Source organism: Quercus robur, chromosome 7 (assembly GCF_932294415.1).
Source record: "Quercus robur chromosome 7, dhQueRobu3.1, whole genome shotgun sequence".
NCBI lineage: Eukaryota > Viridiplantae > Streptophyta > Magnoliopsida > Fagales > Fagaceae > Quercus > Quercus robur.
The window spans coordinates 44,870,978-44,897,686 of NC_065540.1; the positions used below are offsets into that span (position 1 = coordinate 44,870,978).

The 26,709-nt window shown below is 34.7% G+C and overlaps 1 protein-coding gene across 1 annotated transcript; it reads left to right on the forward strand.

Annotated features, from left to right (window-relative positions):
- Positions 1-680: 680 nt before the first annotated feature.
- On the forward strand, positions 681-11,200 carry LOC126693607 (glycosyltransferase-like At2g41451). The gene is made up of 11 exons (XM_050389648.1): positions 681-1,203; positions 2,277-2,426; positions 2,576-2,628; positions 4,941-5,049; positions 5,143-5,277; positions 5,367-5,411; positions 6,890-7,077; positions 7,541-7,682; positions 9,208-9,254; positions 10,251-10,338; positions 10,452-11,200. Exons 1-11 carry the CDS (start codon positions 853-855, stop codon positions 10,731-10,733), a joined length of 1,590 nt encoding a protein of 529 aa, XP_050245605.1. The 5' UTR covers positions 681-852; the 3' UTR covers positions 10,734-11,200.
- The last annotated feature ends 15,509 nt before the right edge of the window (positions 11,201-26,709 follow it).

The following is a 26,709-nucleotide window of genomic DNA, read 5'->3' on the forward strand; positions in this document are numbered from 1 at the left end:
AAAGAAATAATAAACCTACTTCTACTTGAGAAAGGAAAAACAATTTAACTAGGAAAAGAAATACAATTAAAATCCTAATTCAACTAGGAAAAAGAAAACAACATAAAATATTAAAATATTTTATTTTCCCTTAACCAATCTGTATCACTAGCCTTTCAAACCCACGCTCTACAAATGATATTGTTTGGGCCCTCTCTACGTACGAGCCCAGTATCATCTTGGGGTCGTCACGAATTGAGTCCTTACAAAGGCAAAATGTTATTTTGATCCTCAAAATTTAACCTTTTTTTTGTGTTTAAACATTAAAAGGTTTTTTTTTTTTTTTAATCCTTAAACTTTATAAGGAGTTTTTTCTTTTTTTTAGTAATTTAGATTGTAGAAACAAAAATAGCAATAAAAAAGTAACTTTATTCAATAGTTTAGGGAAGAAAAATAAATATTTGATAAAATTTAAAGACCAAAATAGTATTAAAAAAAAAAAAGAAGTAAGTATTAAATATTTGAATGAAGTTTTGAATTTGCTTTTGAATAAAATATTTAAAACCAAAAAAATGAAAAAAAGAATCCCAATTATATTTTAACAAAAAAATAAAAATAAAATAAAGAAAGAAAGAGAGCTAACGACAAAAAACGGCTCATATATTCGTTTCATTCAGGAGTTGCTTTCAGTTTCAAACTTTTCTTTCCCTTCTTTCACTTCCAAATTCCAAATCTCTCTCTTTCTCTCATTCTCTCTCTTTCTCATTCATTTTCACATCCAAAAAAACCCACAATGTCTACGTATATCATGTAAACAGTCGTATATATATATATGCACCAAGCTTTCTCTCTCTCCCTGCAGAGCAAGCTTTCATGGCGGGTCTCCACTCTACTCTCAGACCCACCTCTTCTTATTCATCTTTATCATTATCTTCTTCTTCTTCTTCACAGTCCTTCACGTCTCGCCTCGTCTTGCTCCTCACACTTCTCTCCTTCACCCTCGCTGGCTTCGCTTTCATTCTCCAATGGCGGGGCGGACTCAACGACCCCGTGACCCGTTGGTCTCCGGACCACCATGAGTTCCCCGGAATGGCCATTTCCGGGTCCGGACCCTCCCACCCCTCTCGCTCCGATTGTGTCGATCTTCTCGGTCAGAGTCGCTCGCCGACGTTTCCTTATTACAGGGATTGGAATTTCGGGCTCGGGTCGGATCTGAAGCCAAAGGTTCGATATTGGTTCTTGGGTTTTGGTTCTTGGGGTTTGTTTTTTGGTGGGTGTGTTTTGGTTTTTGGATCTGTGATGGTTTGAGAGATAAATGCGTGATTTTTATTGGAATGAGAATGGATTTTGGATATGACTTATATGCGATATTGTTCATTGATGATCAAATTTTTAAATATTTTTTTCATGTAGGAGATTAGTGTTGTTGTGTTTTGATTCAAATCCATCAGAGCTTTAGTTTTTGTTTGATCATTTCTATTTAAGGTTTCATCAATATGCTTTATTTATTTTTAATTTTGTTTGATTGATCTTGAACGCGTCAGGATTTTGGATATGACTTATATGCGATATTGTTCATTGATGATCAAATTTTTAAATATTTTTTTCATGTAGGAGATTAGTGTTGTTGTGTTTTGATTCAAATCCATCAGAGCTTTAGTTTTTGTTTGATCATTTCTATTTAAGGTTTCATCAATATGCTTTATTTATTTTTAATTTTGTTTGATTGATCTTGAACGCGTCAGGAAGTAACAAAGGTTTTGACTTTTGATAGAATAGAATAGCGAAAAAGAATACATGTGGCCGACCGTGACTAATATGTTGAGGAAACCTTAGCTGACCCCAAAAAATTTGGGACTAATAAGGCTTGATTGTTATTGTTGTTGTTTGCTTGATTAATCTTGAAAAGATTAGCTATAAATAGAAGCTCTGATGGAGAAGGTGCTTGGTGTTTTGACGTTCAGGTTGACTTTGATTTTTTTTCTGAATTGATATGGAAGTCTCTTTGATACTTGTTGGTTATTTATATACTGAGATATTGATTGTTATTGATCCATAAGCCCTTTGAATTCTTTCGTTTGGTTTGTTGTGACCTTTTAGTCTGTTTGATGGCCAATTTTAATTATTTCATGGATTCTTCCATTTGATCATAATCTATATTAGCAATTTGAAATCTTGTTTTGGATTAATTTTGAATAATTGGTGTTAGAAAATAATGTTAATTTTGACATATATTTTATATGGGGAATTATGGATCACTTTGTGACATTTTCTTTCTGAAATTTGCTGTATGCCAGATATGTATTACGACGAGCACTTCTGCTAATCTAGAGCAGATTTTGCCATGGATCTTTTATCATAAAGTTATTGGAGTTTCAAACTTTTTCCTTTTTGTGGAAGGGAAGGCTGCCTCTGCAAATGTGACTAAAGTCTTAGAATCAATTCCAGTGAGTCTTAAGTTCTTCACTTCTCTGCTACATTTTACTACTCAATACCTCCTTGTATTTTGGTTTCTGCACATTGTGTCAATTTAATTCCCTTCTTGTTTTTAATTTCCTAAATTTTCCTTGTTATGGGCTTAACATATCTTGGTCAGGGGGTGAAAGTTATATACAGAACCAGAGAATTAGAGGAGCAGCAAGCTAAAAGGTTTGTACACTCTCCATTAAAATTATATAGTAGTGTGTGTGTTTGTCTTCCTTTCTTAGGAAATTCTCTAATTGAATAGTTTATTGCTATCAGAATACTATTGGTGCCGGACAATTAATAGAAAAATAAAAAACAAGAAAAGTAAAGATAAACCTAAGAATCAGCACTTAGGTCGCTTGGAATCAGCACCAAGCAAAACCCTTAGGAATCAGCACCTAAGGACTCTTAGGAGTCAGCACCTAACAACTGGAAAAAATCTCCAATCTGAATTTCATTAATCAGATCTATTCTCCAAATACAAATAAACTAGACTCTTATATAGAGCTAGAACTGGAAAATAAAGAGATAAAGATGACAACATACCAAAACTAATCCTAATTGAACTCAAATACTAATCCCTATCCAAATAAAAGTCTACAATTATTCAATTTCCTATAAGATAAATACAAAAATCTGAAAATATAAATTCTAAAATAATTTTGGTTTTGCTCCTGCATCATACTCCCTTGGTTGGAGAAAACTCGACCTCGAGTTTTAAAGTGTTGAATGATGAAAACTCTAGCACATAATACTTGCTGCAGTTGAGGAATCGACTTTGGGAGCATTGAAAATAGATAAATCTTGTATTCCACCCTCATGAAACTTTGCTGGAAACTATTCTGGAATCACAAACTCAATGTGAGGAATTGGAACATCAACCTTTTCGACTTTATCAAACTGTAGATCTGCATGCACCATGGATGATTCTTCAAGTATAGAGGCTTCTTGTTGTTTAAACTCTGTAGTAGACTCTTCTGGTTGAATGAACATTGAAACTTCGATTGACACTTGCACTTCTTTGTCAATATCAAGGTCCGATGGTACTTGATTTTCCTTCATTTGAGTAGTCAAGTCTTGAACAACATTCATTTGATTAGCCAAGTCTTCAACAGTTTTCATTAGATTTCCTAAGTCTTGGCATATGGCAGATACTTCATGAGTTAGCTTTGCATTGTTGCACTGCCTCATACTTGTTCTTTGATCTTGTAATTTGCCATGAGAAGGTTGTTGTAGATCTTTGTGAAAATACTGTGGGAAATATACTATACAAAGATCTTCTTTCATTCTTTCCCAAGTAATTTGAGACCAATGGCATCTAAAGTGAAGGCTCTCATAATGTTTTCAATACTCTAAAGCTCTACCAGCAACTCTTGTTTTGGCATGCCACATCTTTTATTTGTCGTTTGATAAATGCACTTGTGCAAAGAATTGTTGATTGTTCCACCTCAAATATCCAACATTTAAAAATCCATGGGTCTTGATTTTTATACCCATAAAAAATAGGTGGTTGGACTACTAACATTGTGCCCTAAAATAATAAATCTCTAAAAAAAAATTGTGATAAGAACCTGAGCTTGCACACTTGAGTTGTACTTGAGCATTACACTTCATGCTGATGTGCTGTATAGCTTGGGCCTGGCACTACAGAACGTTAAAGGGAAGTCACTGGTTGGGTTTGGGCTTTCAATATGGCGGGTCAGATCTTGTCTCATTTATGTGGAACTTTGAAAGACCAGTGAGATCTGGCCAAAATTTCAGGTACTGGATACAACCAGTCGAAATGGCAGCGATGGGGGCTGTGAAGAGGTCCAGCGGTGACACAATGAAGATTGTCTGGCAGTTTACAGCGGCGCAGCAGAGTACACGTGAGCAGATGATGGTGGAGTTGAAGGAGCAGCTCTAATGGTGAGATTGGGCAGCTGCGTAGCGGGATTCCCAGATCTGTGTTTTTTTTTGGTTGATGGTGGCGGGTTGTTTGAACACAGTAATTTGGGTTTTGACAGTCAGCACTTAGGTCACTTGGAATCAGCACCAAGCTAAACCCTTAGGAATCAGCACCTAAGGTGTTAGGAGTCAACACATCTGTTCTTCAAATACAAATAAACTAGACTCTTATATAGAGCTAGAACTGGAAAATAAAGAGATAAAGATAACAACATACCAAAACTAATCCTAATTGAACTCAAATACTAATCCCTATCTAATCTCAAATCTAATCCCTATCCAAATAAAAGTCTATAATTATTCAATTTCCTATAAGGTAAATACAAAAATCTGAAAATATAAATTCTAAAATAATTATGGTTTTGCTCCTGCATCATATACCTTCTAGTTTTAATATTGAACTTATGTTACTTTAAGGTCTATGTTCATTGCTACTCTGTCTAATTTCTTTTACATTGTGAAAGTTTATTATTTTGTACATGTTATCAACTTCAATGAATCTGATTATTTATGCTCATTTCCCCTCTCTGTGGTGATTATATAATTAGCCGGATCTGGAATGAAACTTGGTTGGCCAGCTTCTTCTACAAGCCATGTAACTATGAGTTGTTTGTGAAGCAATCTCTCAATATGGAAATGGCGATTGTCATGGCAAGGGTATGGATACTTTTTTTTTCATCTGTTGCATGACATGATTAGTATATTTTCATTATATGATAAAATGTCTAATATTATTTTTTACAATTTTAGGAGGCTGGAATGGATTGGATTTTCCATCTTGACACTGATGAACTAATACATCCAGCAGGAACTAGGGAGTACTCTTTGAGACAATTGCTGTCTGATATTCCTGGAAATGTTGATATGGTTATCTTTCCAAATTATGTGAGTGAAAAAGATTTTTTTAAATGTAAAATTTCATTTGATATGGTAAATAATATTGCTTTTTTATGTTGGCATATGTATTATTTCAGGAGAGCAGTGTTGAACGAGATGATATTAAGGAACCTTTCAGTGAGGTATATTCTCTTTGGTCTTCACTTGACTTAGCTAGGATTTCAGTAATAGATATGACTGATTTGGTTTAAAAGCTAGCAACATTCTTACTGATTAAGTTGTAATATTAAATTCTTTGTATTATGGACTATCTCTTTAGACATTTTTCAATTTTTGTCAATTCAAGTAGATTGTGTTTGGGAAAGTCCAAGATGCATAATTTGTTTCAAATAGAACTTGTCAAGGTTGCTTTGAGGTAGAATAATTTTTTGACAAGTAATGAAATATTTACTAGACTGCCTGTTAGATCTGATATTGAATTTCCTAGTCCTACTTTTTAGCTTTCCAAATAGGTCCTTAGTATATGCTTAACACACACGCAGACATAAGATATGCTTGCAGGGCATGTCCATGCAAATGGAGGTCTATTATGGGACTCTTTTGTGCTGCAATTATTTTAACCTAGATTGGATATGATTAATTAGTTTTGTTTGTAGCTATATATTACTTAGGAAGTTTTTGGATTTTGGTCAGTGAGTAAGTTACGCAGGTTGAAGCACTTCACTATGATGCAATCTGCTTCATATTTTTTAAGTAGCTTAGTTTTGAAGAATCTATGGGCAGGGAACTTACAAGTTATTACCCTCTAGTATAAAATGTCTCAAGATCACATACTTTTTTAGTTTTTATTATTTTTTAAGTAATAAGTTTTATTTTTTAGAGAAGAGAAGTCTATGTTCAGGATTATGAACACAAAATATCTTATAAAACTAAAGAAGTAGTTGTTATGGAATGAATGGAAGTGTTGTAAAAAGTTTGCCTTTGGCCTCCCTTTTCTTCTTGTAGAAAGTCTAAAGCATTGCTATCTTCTAATCAGAACTTACAGGACCCACTTATGTGGGACTAGCACTAGCTCATGATCATTTTTTCTATCTTTTCTTTTAATATCTAAAATTTGTTGGCCCCCACTTAAGTGGGACCACACTAGGTAATGGCCTTTTTGCTATCTGCTAATCAAATACATGTACACAATATTGGGTTCTGTCTCTTTACATATGATTTACTTGGTCCAATGGCCCCTCCCTGGCTATGTAACCAACCAGCCATTATCTTCCAAGTATTTCAAGGCTCTCCTGTGGCCATGTGAGGGTGCCTGTACATGTTTTAGGATTTGCACCATTTTTGATTTGTTGAGAAATTTCGTTCATTTGAAACACGTTTCTAGATTCTGCATGATGATTACTCTACTGTGATTAGAATAGCTTCACTGTCAGTTTTGGCATATTGCATAATCAAGTTTTAGTGTTGAGATAGTATAATTGTTGAAGTTCTACAATTACTTATCAAAAAAAATGTTTGTTCAAGTTTTACAATTGACTCAGTGTTCCCATCATAATTGTCAAATGCATTTTTATTTTTTATTGCAACACAAACAAGTGAACAACACATGCACAGATACACGTTGCTATTAACCAATGTCACTTATCTTATGTTGGCATAGGTCTCAATGTTCAAGAAGAACTATGATCATCTTCCAAAAGAGGTATATTTTGGCAATTACAAAGACGCAACTCGTGGTAACCCAAACTACTTTTTGACCTATGGAAATGGGAAATCAGCTGCTCGGATTCAAGATCATCTTCGTCCCAATGGTGCACACAGATGGCACAACTACATGAAGTCCCCAAAGTATGTTAATTCTTTTTTTCTTTTTTTTAATTTTTTTTTTTTTTTTTTTGGTTGCTCTTTTGGGGAGAGGAGAGGGGAGATGGGTCAAACCTGTGACATGGGGACTGGGGATGGGGGGGTAGGTGCCAATTGAGTTACAAGCCCATTGGCATTGATTCTGTCATGTTCAGAAATTTAATGTGCATGCATTTCACCATCAATGTTTCAAAGGTTTGTGCATGTGTGCACTAAGACTTACTATTGATATGCTAGTTCCTGTGAAGGTTCAATATAGCATGTAATATATTATCATACATGAGCTCAATCTTGGTAATTATGTTTACCTAGTACCTATGTGATACTGGTTTTTTTCTTACCCTCAAATTCTTTCTTTTTAAATGTTGAAATTTATGGTTAAATTGGTAAGTTTTTTTTTTTTTTTCCTTGTACAACCACTTATGTTTCCTTTTCATTCTTTTTATAGTGAGATCAAATTAGATGAGGCTGCTGTTCTACATTACACATACCCTAAATTTTCTGATTTAACTTCAAGACGTGACCGGTGTGGCTGCAAGCCTACAAAGGAAGATGTTAAAAGATGCTTCATGCTGGAGTTTGACAGAGCTGTGAGTTCTGATTCCTTCACTATGCTGGTCTTCCACCCCTTCTCTCCCCCCCCCACCCCCCCCCCCCCCCCCCCCGCGCAGTGCGCGCACGGTGGCAAAAAAAAAAAAAAATCATCTTTTGAATTGCAAGAGTGCCAGCTTAGTTTTGTGCTCCTCCTACTTAAATTATTTTCCCTTTTGGCACTTCATATATTGCCAGCCATCTTATTCTTGATTTACATATCATGTGTATAAATTTCTTTTGATGACATCTGTGGTTATTTTTAAAAGTTATTACATTACATTTCATGCTTAGGTGCAAATTTAAATCCAATAATTTATCTGAGGCAACACAATGGGGCATCTCAATTCAATCATATTAAGCTAGGCTGTCCCTTCGTTTTGTTATTTTACTTTATGCATGGTGAATGCCTGTACTTATGCTAATTATTTTACTGAATTATCAATGAGATGAGACAGAAATACACTTCCTCAGGATTCATAGGAAGGAAAGTGTAATACTAAGGGATAAATACAGGCTCTCTCTCTCCTCATTATAGTTGGAGATTCTTGTGGGATAGATACTAGGCTCTCTATCTCATTCTGTGGTTGGAGATGAAAGTTCTTGTTTGATTTTCATTTTTTTCTATTTGAGTTTTTTTTTCCCTTTTTATCTTTAATTTTTTGTTCTTATGGTAAGTGGTAACTTATCAGAAACTCTTGTACAGTTCTGTTTGATCCTCTACATAGTACTTGTTTTAGATATATAATTGGTGACCAATGTTTTTTTTTTGATAAGTAATTGGTGACCAATGTCTTAAAATTAATGTAACACGCACATTGTAGACAGCATGTAGTTTGGAGAGCTGGTTTTGTTACCCTTGAAACCAAGTGAACCAAAATCACCACCTTGACATTATGATAAATAGACACAGGTCTTTGGATCCCAAGTATATTTTGTCAACACATGATTAAGGTTGGGAGCTGTGTTTCAGCAGTGAACCATTATTTATTTCCATATTGTTTGGCTCCATAAATGAAACAGTTCTATTGTAAATCCAAAAGGCAATTTTTGATGATCATCATTATAGATATGATGCCTTTTCTACATTTTTTGTCGTTTCCAAGTTTTTTCATTTCCCCCTTATTTTTCTCTTTTGGTTCACTTTTTGTAAGGCTTATCTGCAACGAGCCTCTTTTATGTAGATGTTTCCTTTTAGAAGGTGATCCCTTTCTGGTTTGTGTTATTACATACATCTGGGTAGTGCACGTGAGGTCTTCAGCTAAAGTCAACTTTATGGTTGGTTAAGGAAAATTAAAAAATTTAAAAAGAAGAGATTTTTTGGTATTAATGTGTGTGTGTGTGTGTGTGAGAGAGAGAGAGAGAGAGAGAGAGGATCTACGATATGTGAATCTAGAATATTTATTTCAAATTCCCATTGCTACCAAAAGGCCTTAATGTCATTATAATTTAATTTTTTAGTTAAATATTTTAGTGCAAACACATTCTCATCTTGCTTACTGCTGTCCTATTTTTCCTATGCAGGCATTCATAATTGCTTCCACTGCAACAGAGGAGGAAATGCTTCGCTGGTATGAGGAATTCTACGAACTTTTCTATTCATGATTTCCAAATGGAGTTCATCTCTATATACTAGAGGCCTTTGTTTTTTAATGCTGAATATACTAGAGGCCTTTGGTGTCCACTTTTTTGTGCTTTAAAAAATGCCCCCACATTTTCTTAACATTTGTTCCTACCAAAAAATAGTAAATACATAAAATAAGTAACATTCATAAAGTCATTGAAATAGAAGAATTTGGTGCCCATATGTGGCTGACCCTAACTAATAAATTGAGGATTTATAGTAACCCCAAAATTTTGGGAATAAGTTTTGGATGTTGCTGTGATATCCACAGCTCTGAAATCTCAAAAATTACTCTTCAATATGATATAATTTTTTTTTTTAAATTAAGAAATAAGAACTAAGGCCATATATTGGGGTTAAAATAGTCAAAATGAAACAAAATTGAAATCTTTAATTTTAGCCATATTTCTCTCTTATACAGCTATGTAATCCAAAAAAGATAAGATTGAAGGTGGTTTAGAATATCCAGAATGTTACACTACACCCTTACACCACGTTTTGAAATTCAAACTCAAGGAAAAATTTGTAAGTTTAGGTTCTAAAAAAGTAAACTTTAAAACAAAAGAAAGAAAAAGACTGATCACTCTCGGAGCACATGCAACGATGCTAGTACAAATATTAATTTTCCTAGGATTTCGCACAGTGCAAGTTACATTCTAGGGTGCAATTGGATATCCCACAGAAATTGAACTACTTCATTGTGGTTTTAGCATTTACCGTCAGAATGATTGTTGCAAATGAGACTTACATTGGGAAGGATGACCCATGTTTAAATTTTAATGAGACTCACTTTTCTTGGGTTTTCTTGTTCCCAAAATGACCTATTACAACCCACATTAGTAATCAGATAAGAAGGGGTTGTATTATAAATGAGATATGTACTATTCCTTTGATTTGTTCCTTTAAGTTTTTGCTTCTCACTGGTATTACATTTTTGCTTTAGGTACAATGAACGCATTGTGTGGACTGACAAAGAACTAAACTTAAAACTTATGAGGAAGGGTATCTTGACTCGCGTTTATGCTCCTAGTGTGAGTTCAATTGCCTTCATATCTAATGTCTTTAAAGGCATAGTATTTTATATTCTTTGAACCTATGCATGGCTGTTGGATATTGTCAATCTTTTAATTTTTTTTCTCTTCAGGTCATTATTCAAAGTCTGAGGGAATCTGGTGTTTTTAGCACCACAATAGCATCAGCTATGAAAACGAGTGTTTCAAAGGAAAGTTTCTTAAAATCCGTTGAGAGTAGCAACTCTTCTAGGGTACTATCATCTGGAGTTATTTCTTCAAGAAAGATTGGTAACAGCAGAGAGACCCAAACAAATGGAAGAAAGGTCTTGGAAATCACAGAATTTGATTCTCACCCCTTGGCTATCCCACCCTTATCTCCTCCTGGCCTGCATGATTTTCACATTGATTCATAAATTTTTTTGACATTGACTATGACCCATCCCTCCTTGCCATAGACAGCTTCCTGTTTGGAGGTTTTGAATTTTTCCTGAGAAGAGAATGAGAGAAAGCTGTTGGCTATTCTGAGGCACTTCATTGTTCAGTTTTATGGGGTTCTTCCCGATCATTACCCAAGCGCTGGTGTACATTTCAGGTTTAGATTATAGGTTTTACAGAGTGATAGGTGTAGAGCGGATTTTGATTGCAGATTCTTGATTTTCTTACAGCTTGACCATGTGTAACCATTGGCTGATTGCCCGAGGTTGTAATCTGAAATATTAGGCCTCACATTTGTTTGTTAATACATATTGAAGGGGGTGACATTAGAATATTCTTTCCCCAGTCATAATACTGAGATGGCTGCTCAATAAACATGGCTGATTGCCATTGATTTTCTCCATTTAGTTAAAAATAGAAAAGCCTTCTGTGGATTTATTGATTTGATGTTGGGTTTAATGGCTATAATAATGATGGCAGCAGCAGACAAATTGACAATATGGGATGGGAAAAGGAGTAGAAAAGAATGGAAAGGAATGTTTGATTCCCATTCCTCTGTTTGGGAAATTTTTAAGGCTAGAGCTCCATGCATCCCACAATTCTCTGTTTGAGGACGTGGTATTATTTGTAATTGTTGAATGCATCATCCCTCTCACATGAGGTGAGTCATTGGGTCTCGCATTTGTGGAGTCAAAATCAAACTAAACCCCAGGTATTCTAATTTGAAATATTTAATCCCTGAAATTTTAGAAATGGGCAAATTGTTTTAGTTAAGTGATGGAAAATTCTATCATGTGCATTGTAGTGCTAACTAAGAGCATCCACAGCAGTGGAGCTAAATTTTTAGCAATTTAGCTCCACCAAAAGTTACTTTATCTATTTTACCTACACACATGCTGCAGCAATGGATCTATTTTAGCTTTCAACATAATAAAATAATATAAACATCACAATAAAATATTATAATCATTACAATAAAATAATATATTCCACTACCAAAAAATTATTACACCACCAACCTCAACCACTTCTACCATCAACCACAGGCACAACCACCACCAACACCACCACCACCACCACCACCACCACCACTACCGGCAGTCCACAGCAAAAAAAAAAAAAAAAAAAAAAAAAAACCCACAACGAGCACAAGCCCACTGCCACAAACACAAACACAAGCCCATTTGCCCACAACAAATCGGAAAGCACAAACACAAACCCACATCGGCGCTGGGCATGAGATAGCAGAGAGAGGGTGGAGCTCGGAGGTTCGGCCTTTGAGGTGGAGAACGCAAAGAGTGGTCGGCGCTGGGCAGAAACAAAGTGTGAGGAGTGGTCAGCGCTGGGCTGGGCTTCGGAGCAACAGACTGAGTAGAGAGGCACGATTTGATTAAAATGGAGGACTGGAAGAGGAAGAAAGAGGAAGAAAGAAGAGAAGCCGGAGAGAGAGAAAGAAAAAGAAAAAGGAAAAAAATATTTTTTTAATAAAAGAGGAGAGAGAAATTTAATAAAATAATAATTTTTCTTTTAGCTGTTATGAACAGTGCACATCTATTAAATAGATGTGCACTGTAGCAATGGAGCTAAATTTTTTAGATTTAGCTCCACTACTGCAGCAAGGTTTTTGTGTTTATGGAGCTAAATTTTAGCATTACAGCATTATAGTTACACTGCTGCAAATGCTCTAACAAAAATGTAGCAGAATGACCAATATGGCCATTTCCATAACATTAGGATTAAAATTTTGGCCAAATCGATTGGTCTATTGATAAAGAGTAATCATTATGAAGTGAATGTTATAAGTTAATATATATATATATATATATATATATATATGGGTTGGGTTCAAGTTATATCTGGTGTAACTTTAAGTAATATTACACCACTTAATTTTTTTTAATTAGATGTAAATTTTGACAAATCCATCGTTAGATTACATTATCTTTGTATATTCTCCATACTTGCAAAATTTCAAGGTGTTCAAAAATTAATAGTCATGTCATCAATCAATTGTTTAAATTCAAGTTTTTATAATTTAAAATAATGCATAAAAATGAGTTTACAGATCGAATGGTAAATAATATCCAATTGACATAAAAATTGGTATGAATGTTAAGAACATATAGAACATGTAATTCAACGGTAGGATTTTTAAAATATGAATTCTATAAGAAGTTATTGAGTGGTGTAACATTGTTTAAAGTTACACCAAGTGTAACTTGAACCTAACCCTATATATATATATATATATATATATATATAATTTTGGTCATTTATGTAATTTTAGGACTAAAATTTCAAATTAAAACAATATGAGATTAGCTTGATTTGCAACCAAAGTTCAAAGATTTATTTATTTATTTATTTTTTATCAAAACAAATTCTAGGCCCGTATAAAGTCGTTAGAATAGTTTATTGAACCATGTTTTCTTTCAAATTGAATTAGAGGTTATGTAGTGTAGTGGTGGTTTATAAGAACACATGAGTATATTAAATCGCATGATTAATTAAATTATTTCAAACAAGTAACGTTGCTATTTTTTTTTTTAATAATTTGATAGTTAAGGAAGAGGGATTTAAACCATCGATGTCAAAGGCATCAAGAAGTGCTAAACAGTTGAGTTATAAGGTTTTTTATTTTTATTTTTTTTATGAGAGCTATAAGGCTCTTGGTAATTTACATCACTATAAAGTGTGCTATCTGATTAAAAGTATATATAAATTTTTAACTTGTCATGCAATGGATTGGAGGAGCATTTCTCTAAACTTATTTTTGGAGGAAAATTTTATTTTAATTTAAACTTTATTTATAATGATTACAATTTATATGCTTACAAAATATTTTTTAAAAATATCACATCATATATATTATATTAAAGTCGAAGCACAATTATAATCCAAATTAGTTTCTAATTGTTGTCTAATTTTGTGTTACATGTTCAATATATTTTTCTTAATTTTAGTGGTAAGTGATCGATTCATAATACTCAATATAAAAGTCAAGATGGTCATCTAAGTAAGACTACCTCATCATCACTATTGTTGAATATGTCTATGTATAAATACAAGTTACAAACTAGTGCTAAAATTATTTTAATTAGGTCATTTTTTTTTTTAAAACAAGTTGAAAGGGATTTGTATCTGTATCACCCAAATATAACATGTTTATCATGCAGTTTCTCCCCAATAATGGTCCACATTCACCATTTGAAGCAGGTCCAAATTATGTTCCATTATAAGTTTCTTTAACATAACTATAAGAGACAAATGTTACATCGAACAGAGGAGAGAGGGAGAGTCAATTCAAAACTAAAATTATCTACTGAACATCAGAACATGAATCCATGGAATGATTCATACAAAAGAATCTCTAACATTGGCGTGGCAAAAATTTTCTTAATTGCTTAGTAATTTTTGGCCATGACTAATTAGAGAGATAAATCTTCCAACAAATGATGGCCTTACTTACATTAGTTAGATGAATACAAGGACCTCTCTCTGGCAATCACTTGAATTTCAGACAGTGGCTAAGAAGTTCTTAACGTGGCTGTAGGCCTGAGGCTTGTCAAATGTTTTTGATCCCTTCTCTGCCAGATTTTCCAATTAAACCGCACTCATAGGCCATACCTTCATATATATGATCCCTCCTTCCATGGTATTTCCGGGCTTATCGCGTCTTTAAAAGCTTTAGCTTTAGACATTTTGATCCTATCTTCCATGGATTTCCGGGCTTATCACGCTTGGCTATATCTATACGGTGTGTAGTTTATATTGTGCTCTAGAAGAAAGAGATGGAAGTATCAATGCTGAAAGTGAAAGGATGAGAGAAAAGAGAATTTAGTAAATTTTCTTGTTGCCATATGTAGTGGAAATTGAAATCAATGTGTCTGATTTGACGGAAACAAGCTATATTCCTTTACCACTAAATTGATGTGTTCACAAGTTGTGGATCCTAGTTAAAAAATGATACAATTTTATGTAGTTCTTAGATATCAACTTTCTAAATATGACATACAGAGATAGAGAATGATAAAGAAATTTCTAAAATATCCTTTGAGTACAACCTAAAGCTACTTCTCATACTAATTAGATGATAAAATATGTGAGTGTCTCAAAACCTAACTACAATTTAGATTTTACGACGATAGCCCTCATATTATGAATCTCAAGAGTTATTAGGATAACTCCACCATTAAGTTTCTAAATATTCAATCACTTTGAAATAAATAGATCGGATTTTGCCAAATCATCAATTTAAAAAAACGTTTGATATTACTATTTTTTTAGTATTTATTGAAATTATTAATGAGGAGTCAAATTCCATTCTTCTTAATTCACATTCCTACTACCACACACCTTTAGTGTGATAGTCACTCCACAAATACAAGTTCTTTTGGGATGGGGGTAGGAGGACAAGAGTTGGGGTTTAAGTCTCTAGGCGAGCGTTTTACACACATATATACTTAGATTAAATTAGAGTATGATTTCTATCTCAAATTTTCTTTTTAAAATCAGTCCCCATAGCCAATTGATTAGAATAGAAGTTGTCTTCAATTGCTTAAAAATGACAGCATGACCAATTGGTTAGCAGAATAAATTTATTGATAAATGTGATTAACTTGTCAAAATTGGAATCAAACTTATTAACCCACATGAATTCGAAAGATATAGATATGGGATATTTGAATCCATAAAAAAGGGTCAACCAATACCCAACTCATTAATTAGGTTGACATGTAGGCCACATGGATAAGCCCGTTTTCTTTTTCTTTTTCTTTTCCTTTCTTTTGAAAAAACAAACTAACTCAATTTCCTTAATTTTAGACTTTTTTTAGAAGGCCTTAATTTTATACTTGGGGTAATATTTAGTAATTAACTTATAGAACAATCTAAGTTCGAGATGGTCATAATACTCAACATAAAATTCGAGATGGTCATCTAAGTAAGACTACCTCATCATCATTATTGTTGAATGTGTCTATGAATAAACACAAGTTACAAACTAGTGTAAAAATTATTTTAGGTCCTTTTTTAAAACAAGTTGAAAGGGATTTGTATCCGTATTACCCAAATATAAAATGTTTATCATGCAGTTTCTCCCCAATAATGGTCCACATTCAACATTTGAAGCAAGTCCAGATTATGTACCATTAGAAGTTTCTTTAACATAACTCATAAGAGACCTTTCTCCACAAAAAAAAAAACTCATAGGAGACAAATTTTACATTGAACAGAGGAGAGAGGGAGAGTCAATTCAAAACTAAAATTATCTACTGAACATTAGAACATGAATCCATGGAATGATTCATACAAAAGAATCTCTAACATTGGCGTGGCAAAATATTTCTTAATTTCTTTGTAATTTTTGGCCTTGACTAATTAGAGAGATAAATCTTCCAACAAATCATGGCCTTACTTACATTGGGTAGATGAATACAAGGACCTCTCTCTGGCAATCACTTGAATTCCAAACAGTGGCTAAGAAGTTCTTAACGTGGCTGTAGGCCTGTGGCACGTCAACTGTTTTTTATCCCTTCTCTGCCAGATTTTCCAATTATACCACACTCATAGCCCATAGCTTCATAAATCCCTTCTCTGCCAGAATTTCCAATTATACCACACTCATAGGCCATAGCTTCATAAATAAGATCCCTCCTTCCATGGTATTTCCAGGCTTATCACGTCTTTAAAAGCTTTAGCTTTAGACATTTTGATCCTATCTTCCATAGATTTCCGGGCTTATCACGCCTGGCTATATCTATACGGTGTGTAGCTTATATTGTGCTCTAGAAGAAAGAGATGGGAGTATCAATGCTGAAAGTGAAAGGATGAGAGAAAAGAAAATTTAGTAAATTTTCTTGTTTCCATATGTAGTGGAAATGAAATCAATGTGTCTGATTTGACGGAAACAAGCTATATTCCTTTAGCACTAAATTGATGTGTTCACAAGTTGTGGATCCTGGTTAAAAAATGATACAATTTTATATAGTTCTCAGATATCAACTATCTAAATATGACATACAGAGATAGAGAATGATAAAGAAATTTCTAAACACAATTTTGTGCTTACCCTCAAGCATTTATAAAATGTAAGTATATAACCAAAAAATAAAAGTTCTGATCATTAGGACCCAGAAACTAGTAGATGGTAAACAAATAGGATATTAGGAATGTTCAATGAATAGAAATAATTGGATCAAAGACACTCATAATGGCTGTAACAGCAAGATAATAGTTTCATTTTTCAGTGTACAAAGAATTATGGCAATGCCTATCACAAGACCGAATGTCCAAACTTAACAAAAGACAAAAAAAATTGCACTTCAAATTCTTTGTTTTATTGCTATTGTACAACTATACTACTGGAGAGACTTTATTGTTCAAAAAGATTGGAACTTAAAAAGGTTCAAATTAATATGTATGCACTCATGTCCAAAAAAACTGACAAAAACAAATTGATTAAGAAGGCTTCCATAGTCCATACAGTTTGAAGATTGAGGAACGTATGTTTTTTTTTTTTTTTTACCCTTATTATACAGATTTATTACTTTTGGGTTTGAGATAAGGTTTATTATTGAAATAGTGTGTTTTTTATTGAATAAATATGTGATTCCCCATATAGATTAGGCACACAAGTCACAAATATCAGTACATAAACAGGCTCGGAGATGAACTATTCAAGTTAACAAATGCTATTTCTTTCTCACTTCTTAATTGGGTCCCAAGATTTACTATGTCAACACTGTTGCATTGAAGATTATGTGTGTTTGTAAAAGCTGCTTATTTTTCTACTAGTGGATATAAATAATCACATATAAATAGTAAACAAGCTGAAAAACATGAGACAAAGAATTGATATGCAGATATAATATAATACATTAGAGCTAACATTAATAAGAGGACTATGGAACAGGACATACCACCCCAAGTGACGTCGTCTGCCGAATGGAAGTGCGTTTCTACAAAGACACCTGCTTATCTTCGTCTGATTACTGCAAAGATAAATCATACACCAATTTTTTGTATAAGTAATTCAGAAATGATTATCATAGAAAAGATTTTAAGTGAAAAATGTTGATTTGCAAGTCACAGAAGGTCCTCTAAAGAGTTTTTGAGAGAGAAGAAGATAGAGATAAAAACAAAATACAAAAAGTTGCATAAAATGGTCACTTTTTTAAATTAGAAATGATATTTCATATGGCATGCAGATCCAATTTCTGAAAATGAGAACTGCGATTTCAATTAGCCTAGCCTAAAAATGAGGGACAATTAAAAAAGATTGAGCAGATGACTTAGGCCATTATTGATATGGACAACCCTGTCTAAGTAACAAAAATAATTCCATTAGCCGGAAGGAGAGGAAACTAAAATTATTCTGATTAAGTTTTTTTTTTTTGGCTAACAAAAAACAAATACTTTATTTTGATAATTCAATTTCCATAAATAAATACTACTTTATTTCAATATGGCACACCATTATATTAATTATGGAGAAAAAAACTTTGAGTTTAGACTCAAAAACTAAATGATCATGAGGAATTTGAGCAGGGCATAGCAGTTGCCATCTCCCCCCCCCCCCAAAAAAAACCCAAGGCCATGTACAGAAACATAGAGGGAAAAAGTTAAAATTTTAGTAGGGCATAGCAGTCCCTACACTATAAATTGAAATTCTATTGTAACTAGTAAAAGTTTGTTTATTCAAAGAAGGTATCTGCATGTTTTCTTAATTAATTAAGAAATATACTTATAATTCAAATGCAAGTTTATGTACTCTTGTAATACAAATATCTTTTGGTAAATCATTGATCTGATTTGACAATCTAGTAATCTTGTTTGAGATCTTATTCCTGATTGATTTTTGAAGAGGTTGATAAATAAGATGATTGGATGAGATTGGCAATGGAAGAAAGGAGATAAATGAGCAATTGGAGATGGATGAAGCCATGACAAAGGCATTAAGAATTGGGAATTGAGATAAGTAGACAGGGCTAGCAAGAAGGATATTTATGCCCCCGAGGACTTATACTCAAAATAAAAACATGACACGCAATAAATGTTAATTTTGGAAACTTATTTGAGCATTTATTGCAATTTTGGAAACAAAATAAATGGCAGTTTATTACATGACAATTAGCTACCAAATAAAAAAGTCCCCTCTGATTTTCATGCTAGACATGCCTTACGTGCCATTTTATGATCAATGCAATTTGATTGTCCACAACTGACTATCCATTTATTCCATCAGTTTAATTTCTTACCAAAACTAAAAAATGCATGCATGTTTGTTTTTACTTTTTCCCCATGTATAGCATATTTGTCATCTCTTTTTTGTCAAATTATGATTTTCACATAACAACCTAAGAATAATGCTATAGGCACAAACTATTTTACAATATTTTTACAAATTGCTGATGTGACAAATTCTTACTAATTTTAATATGGACCCATCACTAACATCACATTTTTACTTACAATAAATATTTGGAAAATACTAAAACCACATCAGCAGTTTGTAAAAATATTGTAAAATAATTTGTGTCTGTAGTATTACTCAACAACCTAATTCTAACCTATAACTGGTAGTTTAGAGATATAAATCGGGTCAATATGGATAATGAAAATGATTGATAATAGCTTGTCTTCTAAAATATTCTTGTACAACCTAAAGTAGTTCTCATACTAATTAGATGATAAAATATGTGTTTGTCTCAAAACCTAAATACAGTTTAGATTTTACCATGATAGTCCTCATACTATGAATCTCAAGAGTTTTTAGGATAACTTCACCATAAAGTTTCTAAACATTCAATCATTTTGAAATAAATAGATTGTATTTTGCCAAATCATCAACATTTAAACAAACGTTTTCTATTTCTAATTTATTTTTAGTATTTATTGAAATTATTGATGAGGAGTCAAAATCCACTCTTCTTAATTCACAATCCTACCACCATGCACCATTTGAGTGATAGTCAATCCACAAGTATAAATTCTTGTAGGCTGGGGGTATGGGGACAAAGACCGGAGTTTAAGTTTTTAGGAGGATATTTCACACACATATACAATTAAATTAAGTTGGATTATGATTTCTATCCCCCCCCCCAAAAAAAAAAAAAAAAAAACCCACTGTCCTCATAGCCAATTGATTAAAATAGAGGTGGTCTTCAATTACTTGAAAATGACAGCATGATCACTTGGTTAGTAGAATAAATTTATTGATAAATTTGATTAACTTGTCAAAATTGGAATCAAACTTATTGACCCACCTAAATTCGAAATATATAGATAAGGGATATTTGGATCCATAAAAGAGGGCCAAACAATACCCAACTCGTTAAAACAATGGTTGGATTAGGTTGACATATGAGCCACATGGATAAACCTGGTTTCTTTTTATTTTCTTTCCATTTTTTGAAAAAAAAAACAAACCAACTCAATTTCCTTAATTTTAGACTTTTTTTTTAGAAGGCCTTAATTTTAGACTTGGGGTAATATTTTAGTAATTAACTTATAGAACAATCATAATCATAAAATTTAAAAATTCATTGACTGTTATAAAATAAAAGAAATAGCAAGAAGGAATACAGAAATTTTGGAGGAGATAGTGTATGAAACTTTAATATTTAAATGGTCAGTGTCGACGCCCGGCCTCAACCGGCTAAGCAGAAAAGACCGCCACCGCCATGCCTTCGTTTGACCACCCACCGTGGCGACATCTCCCGCGCGCACGGGGCCCATTGGAGGCCCCTCTCGATGTATATGCGTGTTGTTTGCGTAGAGCTTCGGGTGCTCTATCTCTCGGTGGAGGACGGTAGGTCTACCTTTGGCGTTATGGCAGGAATTTGGGTCAAATTTTAAGGGATTACCAAAGGTAAGTGGAGTCGCCACCAATCATTGTGTTTTTCTAAGGTGTGATTGGTCACCTATTTCTAGCTGATTTTATTACCAATCCTAGACTAAGAAAAAATGGCGTTTTTCCTAATCTAATGTGAATGGCAAAAAAATCTTGATTCTTAGGTTTGAAAGTTTGGTTATGTGTGGGGAAGGTATTAGGCACCCTACAATGCTTGTCCAAGGACAGTCTTTTGTTTTGATAAAACCTTAATTTTTGGAGATTGGCAGTAAAAACATGATTTTGGCATTGGCTTTCAGGGCTTTGCATGCATGAGGGGGTCTTTGAGGTTTGGCTTTTGAATGAGTGTGGTCCCAATATATGCTTTCCTAAGGCATTCGAGCAAAGTGCCAGGCTTCCACTGCGAAAATTTGACGAGAAGTCACCTTACTTTCGCGGCAGAAATTAGGCATCACTAGCCTTAAGTGACACGGATCATGACAATCACACCGGAAAGGGCAAGCGGGTATATATATACATGCATCATGCACAATGCTAGCACACAAAGCAAGAAAGTAAATGCCTATATCCCTAGAACATGGCCTAAAATATAGGTGCAGGAAAATAAACAGGGGTCGCCATACTTTAGAGATGAGGACGAATGGTACAAAGCATGGTATACCTAATACAAACCATTTAAGGGAGACAGGGAGAAGGAAGGAGGGGGTTTAAAAGAGTACATAACCAAAGGGAAAAGCTAAACCCTAAACCCTAAACCTACTGAATACAGCCGCTCGACTCATGTTGGCAAGCTTGCATCCACGCCCTTTTTGCTTGCGCCTAGGAGATCGCGCCCTAGCTCCATGTGTCCTCGCTCCATGTGTGTACATGCAAAGGCAAAGACAAGAAACCAGCAGACGAGCAATGGAAAGGGAGAGATGCATAGATAATAGCAAAATGGTGCAAAAAACGAACAAGCAAGATAGCAATGACAAGCATAGCATACAGGATGCAAGCAAACATACGAGCAAAAGGGCAGATAAGCAAGATAGAAAATAGCAAGCAAAGGTAAACAAGCAAGATAGCAAACAAAAGGTGGTGTCCATGAGGGACAAATGTAGGTTTGGATCGGATGTCCATAGCCTCATTGTGTTGAAGCATGGACGACACATGAATGAACATGTAAACAAGCGTGTAAAGATGCACATAAAGCCAATGGGTGTCACAAAAAAGCATGGCAATCAATCGTCGCATGGAACGGAAAAGGGGATAGGTGTGCACGAAGCAATCGACATCATGGCGATGCATCCCAAATGGCTACATCTAAAGAAAGCCTCATGGGCGTCGAATGTAACCACATAACCACGAACTCGCTAAGGGCGCCAAACGTGGCAAAGCCTAGAAGAAAAGAGGCTAACATGAGCATAAAGCATAGAAGTAAGCAAGCACAAACATGAAAAACAAGTGATCCAAACCCTTTGATATGGGCCAAGGTGTATGGACGATGACAAAGACCATAGGGTCTAGATCGGGTCCCAACCATTAGGCCAAAAAACAATAAAGAAAGACAAAGCGACAAAAGGGCTAAAATAGCACCTGGTATGGCAAACATAGCCTAGGTCTAGGCACACAAACATGGCATGGAGTGCACAAGCACATGGAAGATGGCATAAAGCATGTAGGGATTATAGATCCAAGCACATAGGCATGTGAAAACAAGGATCTAACCATATAGCATGGAAATAAACATATAAACACATAGATCTAGGCAAGACATAGCCAACAACATCACATGTGAGCATGTAACCCTAACATCAACCTAGAACAAAAAAGAGGCACAAAACATAGGAAAACATGGCATAAAGTCTAAAGCATGTAGATCTAAACATATAAGCATGTAAGGATGTAGATCTAAGTATGAAACATGGAAAAAAGCATAAAAAGCATGGAGATTTAGGCTAGAAACACAAATAAAGCAAGCAACATGCTAGGAAAGCAATAAATCATGTTATTCAAGCAAAAAAGAGCAAGATAAATGCTAGAAAAAAGATTTAGAAGGTTAGGGGTGTGGATAGTAGCTAGAAAGCTACATCCACACCCCTAAACCCCAAATCCAAGATGTAGAACCAAGGAGAAGAAGATCGGGTATAAGAACAATACCTTGTATTTTTGGTGAAGAGAGAAGAATCAAGAGGCTTTGATGTGTTTTTTTGTGTGTGTGTGTGTGTGTGTGTTTTTTTTTTTTTTTTTTTTTTTTTTTTTTTTTTTTTTGTGTTTGGAAGAGAATAAAAAAGCTCAAAAATTGTTCATGCAGAGAGCAAAAACCCAAAAAAGTGGTCCCCTTGGTCTAGGGCGTGCCTGGGGCTATTTACATCATCGAGTGCTAACTTCGAGGCGATAGCCCTCCCTCAAAAAGTGTGTATATGGGTACCTCTGGAAATATCTTGGCTTCCTAATTTTGAAAAGGTGTGGAACCTGAAAATCCAACGGTCGGATCAAAAGTTATGGGTCTCTGAAGTTTGCAGTGCGTCGATCGGTGTGTCATCCCGGTTTTCGTGTTATCTCGGCCGTTCTAAATCTGATTTTGACCCATGAACAGTCGTTGGAACGAGAATTAGATAATCTTCGCAATGACATTGGTTTCAACCCATTCCGATAGCCAGATCAAAATTAGGGTTTTTGGGCCCACCTCAGGTCGACTTTGGGTCAAACTTGGTCAAAATTGTTAAAAATCTCCGAGAAGCTCGGGTTTGGTGTAAATCTATGAAAAAAAAATTGTTTTTTGTTATTTTGGACCTCGTTTGACCTTCAGTTAAACCTAGGGCTGACTAAGGGCATTTTGGTCATTTTAGTAGAAAAAGGCATTTCGGGTGCTCCGATGCCCGAACGGGTTGTGCCACGTCGTTCTAGATGTTCTCATGGCCCCATAAAGAGAAAATAATATTTTTGGATTTTCGGGGGTTCGGCACGCAAATCGAGGGTAGACAAAATATGGTATCAATAGTCAGCCACATTCTACAACAAACAAACTAAAGCTTTTTCACCTATCAAAAGTGCTCTATACAACTTCACTAATAACACATATATATATATATATATATATATATATAGAACTTTCAAAGTCTGTAGGGGTCTTTATGCTCTTGGGCTAAGGCCTTTTTTGCTGTGGGTTGGAGAGTTAGACCTGGCCCACTATCTTAGCAGAACCTTGTTAAGGGGCTAGACTATGCACAAGACAAACATCCCAAAAGAAAAACAACAAATAGCAAATGCATATATTTATGAATGCACAGATATCCGTACATGTACATACATACATACATACATACATATACTTATTATGGCTGAAAGACTAGTCAAAAAAGCAGTTAGCGTATTCAAAGCAACAGAATGTAAATGATGGGCTTTCCGTAGGAAGTGAACTAAAGAGAACCCGAACCCGAACTTGGACAACTTTATTACTAGACTAGGCCATTAAAGTTATGCATTTTGAAGAATGGGTCTGGATAACTACTTCTTGTTTTGTTAAGATTACAAAGAGTGGGTTTGTCATGAGAGAGAAGGAAAAGACTGCCTATTGATGCATGCCTTTTTGCCGTATTCACTCTTTTGCCTTTCTAAGTTTTACTTCATTCTCTATTTTCTCTCTTATTTCCTTTTCAGTTCTCTGTGTTCCTTGCCTTAGTCGCTATCTTTTTTCCACTTATAGTTACTGTTCCTATTTATACTAGATTAATCTTATGCGAATTCCTCCTTTTGCCTTTGTTGCTTACCAATCATTTTTGTTTGCTGTGAACACCTCCTCAGAGGTGCTCACTGTCCTGTTAGCTGTTTGGCCTCCACTACACCTAGGCATGCCCAAGGTTTTCTCTCTCTTCCACTACCCATCCCACAATAAAATCTTTTCCATTTGGTTCTGCAATAAGTCTTTCTCTCTCTTCTCAATGGGTAAAGTTTTGGGTCTCTCTCTACCTATCTCTCTAACATGCATCAAGTTGTCCTAACCATTTGCTACCTATTTTGGGCAAATGTGCCTTCCTAGCATAGCACCTCCAAAAAGAGGCCGTGACTAGATATTGAAAATAGGCTATTTTCCTCCCCTCACCAAACTACACCTTGTAATCCCTTTGACCATGGGCCCACCCCCTTACATTGGCTGGGTACAAGTCAGTGGTGATTCGCCATAGTATAGTTGTCTTATTGCTTCATGCCTTGCCTTCTTCCTTTCCCACATAGTTTCTGCCGCTTCTATTCAATTTTTTCTTATTTCACTCTTTGTTGAAGCTGATGCCCTTCACTCGTGTCAACCCCTTATGAGGAACGATGTGGGCTTGTCGGGCTTGCCTCATCTTATATTTTCATGAGCCCATGAACTTTTCAACATCTTATTGCTTGCTACTGATTCTTGCTGGGATAGCTCATTGGGCCTTTTTCTTTCCCCTTCTTTCTTTGGGCCCATTTAAGGCATGTTCTCTTTCCTCTTAAAGAGGGCTGCTTCACCGTGGCAAGCTCTTCCACACAGCCCATGTGTTCCACTTCTTACTCCTCATGGGTATGCCTTTTCTTTGGGCTTTCATAGCCCTATTGTTCCTGCCATTATTTTCTAATCTTTTCTTTCTTTCCCTTAACTTGTTTCTTGGCTTTTCTACTATTTGACTCCTTTTATCAAAATTGGGTATCAACAAAGTCTAAAGAAGAAAGGAAAGGTGTCATCATTTAATTGGTTAATGATGCGGTGCAGTGATGACATGACCAGCAAGAGAAAGGCTGAAACTTTGATAGTCTATTGCTATATGGAAGTTTCAATTGCAGAATATTAGGGCCTGTTTGGGTAAGCCTTTTTCATCACTCAATTTCCATCACTCATCACTCATCACTCATCACTCATTACTCATAACTCATCACTCATCACTCAATTTTTCACATCCGTTTGCCTTCATCACTCAGTTTCCATCACTCACTATTTTTCATACTATTTGGAGGGCCCACGCCTGTCACAGTGCAGCTTTTTTTTTTTCCACTAGCAGCTTCTTCTTCTTTTTTTTTTCCTCCTGGGTTGGCTGTTCGGTCTGGGTTTTTTTTTTTTTTTTTTTTTTTTTTTTTTTCACTAAGTTTGGTGAGTCTAGGTACTAAAGAAAAAAAAAAGAATAGAACAGAATAGACGAACCAGTAAAAAAAAAAAAGAAGGAACGAACAGCCAACGCCAACCTAGGAAAAAAAAAAAAAAGGAACGAACAGCCAATGCCAACCCAGAAAAAAAAAAAAAAAAAAAAAAAAAAAAAAAAGAAGTCAAAAGGTGGTCAAAAGTTGCGGCTGTGGGTCCCTCATGTGTGTTTATTTACGGAAATACCATTGAGTTATGAGTTATGGAAACTGAAAACAGTCTTTTGTTGTTTTCAGTTTCCATAACTCATAACTCAAAAATCAGAGAATTGAGTGATAGAAATAGAGTTATCGTTTGGCCAAACAACCTTTTTGCTATGAATCCCACCATTTTTGAGTTATGAGTTATGGAAACTGAGAATTGAGTTACGGAAACACTTAAACCAAACAGGCTCTTAGCTGCTGCCAATAGGTAAAGCTACGACAAACAAATAGTGTAGGGTGGCACTACATTCTAGTAGCCATTTCACAACATTGACCCATTTCTTTCACATTTATAAATTCTCACTTCAATTGTTTCTCCATTGCACAAATATGATGATCTCTCTCTCTTTCTCTCTCTCTAAACGTTGTCTTTTAGCATCGAACCCAAAACCCTCTTAGTCAACAAGTGATGTCAATGATATTACAAATTTTACAATATTAACTTTAAAAACTACAATGGTTTCCTTTAAACATATGACAAAAAAATGTACTTATTATATTAAATTACATTATTGACGTGGTTCCAATAATAATCATTATTACATCACTTTGTAAGTATTTTTAAGGTTAAACCATTAATATCCTTATTCTTTAACATTTCCTATAATCAAACACATAACCAACCCACCTCATCTAATCTCCAAGTGCCACTATGGGTATATTGGTCGACTTGAGTTAAGTTATCACCTAGGTAAGACCAACTCATCATTACTCTGATTGAATGTTTTTATACATAAATTCAAATTACAAACTAG

What these genes read in the sequence shown, in the direction of transcription:
- LOC126693607 (XM_050389648.1), top strand. Translation starts at nt 853, where the DNA reads ATGGCGGGTCTCCACTCTACTCTCAGACCCACCTCTTCTTATTCATCT. An exon ending in AAGTCTTAGAATCAATTCCA is followed by an intron (nt 2,427 to 2,575) that starts GTGAGTCTTAAG and finishes TATCTTGGTCAG; the next exon opens with GGGGTGAAAGTTATATACAG. An exon ending in TTAAGGAACCTTTCAGTGAG is followed by an intron (nt 5,412 to 6,889) that starts GTATATTCTCTT and finishes ATGTTGGCATAG; the next exon opens with GTCTCAATGTTCAAGAAGAA.